This window comes from Barbatula barbatula (genome assembly GCF_947034865.1).
Source record: "Barbatula barbatula genome assembly, chromosome: 3".
Taxonomy (NCBI): Eukaryota; Metazoa; Chordata; class Actinopteri; order Cypriniformes; family Nemacheilidae; genus Barbatula; species Barbatula barbatula.
In genome coordinates this window covers 15,666,903-15,674,001 of record NC_136764.1, presented here as the reverse complement: position 1 = coordinate 15,674,001, position 7,099 = coordinate 15,666,903, and the positions used below count along the sequence as shown (strand labels likewise).

The window sequence follows — 7,099 nt, the reverse complement described above, 5'->3', positions numbered from 1 at the left end:
CAGAGAGTCCAAATCAATTTATTCAGAAAATTGTATTTAATTTGACACAATCTTTACATGTATATTTATATCTATGCAACGTGCAATTTGTTTTATATAATATGTATAATTGTGTATGTATTTTTTAAGGAATCCGAAGGCTACATTCGAGGACTGCTCATGCTGCTCTTAAATCAAAATGATGCTGAACAGGGCATTAACAGACTCTTCAGAGGAACTCTGAAGGATAAAAAGGGTCCGATGAAAAGACATGAGGAGAATGCATCTGTTTCTACTTCTGAAGACTTGAACAAGATTAAACAAGCTAGACGAAAAGAAGGCTGCAGGTTTTTATACTGGAAAACGTGGACGGCTTGTTGAAATGTAACCGAAATTTTCAGGTTTTGATTGTAAACATTATATGATGTCACGGTGCGCAGATTTTCTCTTTAGGATTTGTACATTCTATTTAAATGATAATGGTATTATGGAAAAATTATGATTATTTACGCAATAAAAATGCACTTGATCTGACTGTTTTCTTTGATAGAAGTTTTGATGTAATATAAAAATTATCTATGAATAGTAACAATAGCAGGTTTTGCTGCCTTGTCTACAGATGGTTTTAACCCATCAGTTATTTACGTATATTCAGAAATCGTTTTCACATCAAACAGAAATTCAAAATCGTTCAAATAAAAGAAAATACAGACATCTATAATTTTTAGCCTCTTTGTTGTGGTAATTGTCCAATGCGATCAATTGGGAGGCCAAATGTTCCTGACTGGCCCCTCTTTTTTGCAGCCTTTGTTCTGACATAGTGAGTAGAATTCCTTTGAAATGCTAGTTTGTCCGTGTGGCCATTTGGTTTAGCATTCGGCTGCTGCATTGGAGTGCTTTCAACATTGTCAGCAAGTTGAACCTCGTCTCCTGCCCTGAGAATCTTGAAATTGCTGCTCTCTCCAGGCCTAATCTGCCCACCTTTTTGTCCAGGCTGTTTTTGAGGCATTGTCCTTTGCCTAAAGGGAGAAAATGCATTTTTGTTATCCAAAATAAAAGTGTCAGACAGGTTTTCTTTCAAATGACAGTTTCGATAAAAAATATCAAGTTGTAATGATAAAATTTCATGTGACATCATCATTTAGGTATTAATCAAATTAGATTGTAGCTTAGGAAACATTTAAGAACATGCCTACCGTGATAATTAGATCATATTAAACGGATCCATTGTTTTATTCTTAGACCAAAGCAGTTGCTCTACTGGTGTTGGTACATAGTGATAGCTACATTCATAGATGACTGAAGTTATGAAGAAATGTTTTCTCCAAAAGAAAGTTCATTCACAACACCTGATGGCCTTTGGGACCTGATGGCCTTTGGGACGTCTGTCATATCGGCCACATCAGATCTACCAAATAGATTTTAATTAGCTATGAAATTTAGCTTAGAGATTCAAAAAGTACCTTCTTTTGTCTTTCTTTACTTTCAAAAAGGTTCTCGAAAGGGGATCAAGAGGTGCACTGAACTCAGGGGTATTCCTGCGTAGTCCTTGTGCTTTGAAGCTGTTCTCAAAGTGACCTTGCTGGTGCACAGTAACATTAGCCAGAGGAGACTCACTGGCCAGGTGTTCAGTTTGATTCTAAGGGCAAAACAAAGACCTACAAGTATACTGCATACATTTTCACTTTGATGAATCTCTACCAGAATGACTTTGAAAAGGATTGTCCTTGTACTTTAGTCTGTTTTACCTTCTGCGGAAGGCTTAAGGCATTGCAGTAAGATGAGGTGACCACAAACATAACAGAGGGAATCAGCCATTTACAAATCTGCATCTAAAAGATACACACAAACACAACAGCAATGTGACATTGTTAACATTAACACAGTAATAAGACATCTTTGATTAATTTGGAACTGTCCTTCCCAGCACATGTTCTCCGCTGATGTCTCTTTAGAAAAGGTCAAAGAGATGGAAATAATGCAGCTATTTCTGACCACAGGGGCACTGTGTCCCCAAGGAGAGTCCCCTTGTGAGGACCAACTTTCATAGAAGGCAAATAAATCCAGTCATCATCTGCACAGACGCTGGCAAAGAACAATGTGCTAATCAGCTAAACAAAAATTCCGACCAGAAATAGTTTAACAGGAACATTCTGTTAATAAAGAAATAAAATAAGTGAGCCAGATCTGATTAAAAAGTGAACGATCAAGAGTGAACAATTCGGGCATTAGCTGTGAAAAATATTGAAATACTTAAAAGAATGTGCCTTATGTAGTACGTATAAATGGATTAATTGGTATTTGATATGATTGCATGAAACTGACTTACACAAGCATTAGTCATTTTAAAGTTTAGATTAAAAAGAAAAAGAATAAATAAAGATCTTTGAGGTAACATATACATATTATTACTTCTGCAGTGTAAAAATTATTTAACTAGAGAATGTCCTTTTAACTGCATGCCCTAAAATAAAATATAAGACTAATATTTAACTATTTGTGATATAAATGTTTTTCAATCAATGTACATTTCATTTTAGGACATCATAATGTACAATCATGCATTATTATTAATGGCAAATCTTTATATTTTTTAATACATGCAGTGCAGTGGAGACCAACCTTCTAAGTTCATACGAAACAATCCAGTTAAACCTAAATATAGAAATATAGAACAAATACAAAATCAAAAAATAATAAAAATCAATGAATATTTTGTTACATTATAAAATCAAAGCATAGGAAAATTTATTGTGTTTTATTGGAGATTTTGTATCACAGCTATTCTAGTAACAATATTTTAAATATTTTAAAAGTTTAAAGGTAAAAATATAAAAGTACAATATTGGAGTACAGGTGAGATTATACACATTACAAGACAATGCTTTTCTCCTCATTCTACCCTGCTCCATTAAAAATAAATGTTTTGCTATTTTCTCACCTTTCTCATCCGCAGGATTCGATATTGACATGAAAGTTGTCTTCTTTCCTCCCCTTGCTCCGTTCCTGCATGCCTTTAATAACTATTTTATAGATTTCCCTGGATCCCAGACTCTCCAATCGGCACCCTCTATTCTGATGACATCATCATCACCATCATAATCACACTTACGAATGTTGTCAGGAAACGTAAAGATGCACGGTAGAAACGTGTCTGTAACTGTAGTCTTTTATCTCTTTTACATGTAACTGAGCCTTCAGCTGCATGTCTGACACCTTGTTCTTATAAACTAGGGGTTGAGCTGTGTTGGTTGTTAAGCTACAGCCTCTTAGTTAAGAAGACTGCTGGGGCCCATTTCTTTTATTAGACACAGTTACCAATGCCAGAGTCTGTCGGACTGAGACTGACCTTTGAATGGCCCTCTGCGTATATGTGTGCGAGGGGCTCAATAAAATCACACTTGTGACATTTGCCCTCTGATGCCTTTCAGTGCAGCAGCATTAACTTGCATGCAGGTATGAATAAAAGGTATCAGGCGTTAGTTTTTCATGTTACAAACATAAAATAATACAACGTAAATGTCTCTGGGGAGTCCAGTTCAAACGCAAGATGTGATGACTTTGAATGGATCAACATTGACCAGCATATTTTTAGCTTGGATATGTATATCTCACAAATGACCTGGATATTACATTGCAAGGAGTGCCGTCCTTATATTTGTAAAATTGTTGGCAAGGAGTGCCGTCCTTATATTTGTAAAAATGTTGGCGAGATAAAAACAGCTGGTGTTCGGTGCAGATAGAAACCCCAAGCCACCTTCCTTCACCAGCAGAGGGTGTCCATGTCCTGCAAATGTTTTGATCACATCAGTCTCACTGCGAAGACAATTGTCATGTCTAAACAGTTTTTAGGGCAAATATGTTACTATGTTGTTAACTATATTTTCTTTGATGGTGCATTCATATTAAACAACAAAATGTAAATATTATATTGTACATACAATATTGTTGGTCTTATTAACATTTTTATTAAATTCTGAAATAAAATGTGACATCATACCATTTGTTTGCTTTGCTATACTTTGTGTTTAATGATCTATAGTGTTGTGGTCAGGCAACAAATGGAATATTTTTGGCAGGGAATGAGGTCTTTTATATCTGTCAGTGCCAGTTTCCATTCACTCACTCTCTCTGTTGTGGTGCCCTGGGCAAACTGTAAGCAGCATGTGTTATTATATTCACTGACTGTGCAATTGTCAGATTCAAATTAGGTAAAACATCCCTATAGGGTTTAATCGCAAAAATATAATTTGATCATAATTGACGCTGTTCTAATTTCTGTTCTATTAAATAATGAATAGGCCTACATTTACTAATGTTCATTGTTCAGCGGTGTTGGGAAAAATTGTATATTGTTAAATCAAAAAGTCCCTAAATTTATGTATGAAATTTGCAAACTGCGTTTGGAGGCGATTTAGTAGGCAAAAAAAGATGGAAATCCTCTACATATTGAAGTGGAATTAATGTAATTGGAAAGTCCCTTTCATCTCCCTTGAAATTTCTCCTTGGACTCAGACCCATACAGAAAATTTGGCTGCCCATTTTGCCTCAAATATTTGGTTTTGCAGTTTCTGCCAAATCTGAGTATGAAAGAAGTCACATGGACTCTCACTGCAGAGCTCCATTGTCCCTGTTAAAGTTTCCTTTGCAGTTATTTTGGGACACTGTTTCTCCATTAGCTGCTGCTTCAATGTTACTTTGCTTGCTCATGTCATGTCGGCTGTTGTCGTTTGTTAGTAATGTTCCTGTGGCCTGGTAAAATTGCATAATTCTGTGCGTTGTCCCCGCATCAAACCCCTTATTGTTTATTCTAGCACCTCCCTTGCACTAACATATAGTTTGCCTAAATTTTGTAAGGGTGATACTAAACCGAAATGATTTGAAATACACATTACATGTCGATTGTAAAATCATTTGTAAAAACATAAATATGTTCTTAGCAGTAAGTTAGTGCGCATTTAAAACAACATAATAATAAGAAATTTTTGTAATAGAGTCTTTAAAATAAGTGTAATTTTTGGCTTATGGTAGTTTGTATTTTGTAGTTTCATATAAAATGGTTTTATGTTATATGGTCGCTCCTTACAGTTGTGTATACTGCGCTGGCAAAGTCAATATTATGTATTTGATTCTCAATGCAAGTAACTGTGGATAAAAATATCTGCCAAATATATGAATGTAAATGGAACCTCAAAGGGCCATCCTGTAAAATATGACTGCATGAAGGAAAATACACCCTTGACAAAATATCCCATTATTCTCCCAGGAAGGACACAGACTTTGTCCTCACAGAGTGGGTAATGGATCAATTCACTTTACTCTTGAGCTGTTGACATATGGAAGAGAAAAATGGTGATGGCTCTAACTTCCAATCCTAGAGGTATTTTTATATAAAAGGACATCATAAAAACTTTTGGTTCAGCTATTTCAGTTAAACATTCATAGAGTATAGCTTTAACACATGTCATTAACACAACTTGCATTGTTGCTGTGTAGCTTCTAACCATCTCAATATGATCAAATCTTCCATGCTCTTTCACATGGATGGGGGATCACAGAGAGCAGCCCAGACATGTTAATTGAAAGGACACCAATTATTTCTTAATAAAGAACTCAATGTTCCAAGTCTGCAAGGGTGTTCCTGTCCCTCTTGAGGGACCAAGAACGTTGATAAACAAAACAAGGCAATCCCTCAGGATCAGACCTCTAACCAAACAACAGAACGAGCAAAGATGAAAACAAAAGTTGCATGAAAGACTGGAGATCAATTTGAGAATGACGGAATGGAAGAGCGTAGTGAATATTGTTTAGGAAACAACCAGATATACAGGAAAGCAGCCAACCCTTTTCGGTTGACGTTGGTCAGATCAGTGCTTTGGGGTTTATACCAGATCTTATTGAGATACTGACAGAAGGTACCGACAGAATCAGTTCAACTTTCGCTCAGATTTTGTGGATAAATGCAGGTTATGGTTATACAACACAACACATAAACAAAAGATTCAAACAGGTTTGCTGAGGGGTATAATTGGACATTATTTTTTATATAATATCTTAAGAGGCACCTGTCTCTGGTTGTGTCTTCACACACTCTCACACAGCTACACACAGACACACCGTCTTTTCCCTCAGACACTTGTAGTGGTACATCACTGCCATTAGGCCTCCACATGTACAGCCTGTGACTTTGAAAAGACAAAAATTGAAACAATCACAAATACAAGCTGTCTGCAAATAGAAGAATTAATAATCTCCCTAAAATCATCCCCCACCCTCCTCATTCTTCTTACAGACAGTAGGGAAAGTCTGTTTCCATGACAACAAGGAAAATTAAGGGCATTGGATTGCTGTCCCAAAATGACAAGTTGGACTGGTGGCTGAGTGCTTTAACTTTTGGATTTCACACTCCTGCACCAGGACTTATAATTTATCGATACATTTTAATATTATGAGGCATTCTAACACAACCGATGCTTTGAGGCTTTTCTGTGGATTTGTAGTGTCACCTTCAAAGAAACACAATGAAAGTTTCATGAAAGCAGTCCGCACAGACAACTTGTCCTTTTTTCTGTGCTCGAGACATTGCAAAGCACTGAAAAACAAAAGCTGCAATGCATTTTTTGCTGTTTCACTGTATAAAAGCAGATAATAGGGTGGTTAACAGTTAATGAAACAGATCTTTACAATTATTCCTTTAAAATTCAAGTAATTTATAGTATTTATTTAATAAACAGTAAACATTACTTCAGCTGTTGTTATACCTGTGTAAATCCATTTATGCCTCCTCTATGGAGCATTGAACAATGTTTATAAATACAACAATAGACTGTTTCAGCGGCAGCGACATAAACAAACGTTGTGTGGCCCAAACTTAACTTCCAGTAAACCTCCGCAAAGAATCTAACTGTTCAGTAGATTTAATGCAACTGAATACAATGAATATACAAATTAATATTACAATAAATGAATATTGATATAAATTAAATATAAAATAAATTGTTATATTATAACAATTTATATTATGTTAAATAGTTGTTATACAAACTCAGACCAGAAGTTAACTTTGGGCCAGCGTGTGCTTTCGCCTATAACTATTTTGAATTCTCTGATCAGTTTTTAT

At 35.6% G+C, this 7,099-nt stretch overlaps 1 protein-coding gene across 1 annotated transcript; it reads right to left on the bottom strand.

Annotated features, from left to right (window-relative positions):
• On the bottom strand, positions 1-3,211 carry LOC306892340 (uncharacterized protein). Its single transcript, XM_079453378.1, has 5 exons — positions 2,921-3,211; positions 2,602-2,634; positions 1,728-1,811; positions 1,443-1,618; positions 1-998 (listed from the first exon to the last, which is right to left on the bottom strand). Exons 3-5 carry the CDS (start codon positions 1,809-1,811, stop codon positions 704-706), a joined length of 555 nt encoding a protein of 184 aa, XP_079309504.1. The 5' UTR covers positions 2,602-2,634; positions 2,921-3,211; the 3' UTR covers positions 1-703.
• Between the last annotated feature and the right edge of the window lie 3,888 nt (positions 3,212-7,099).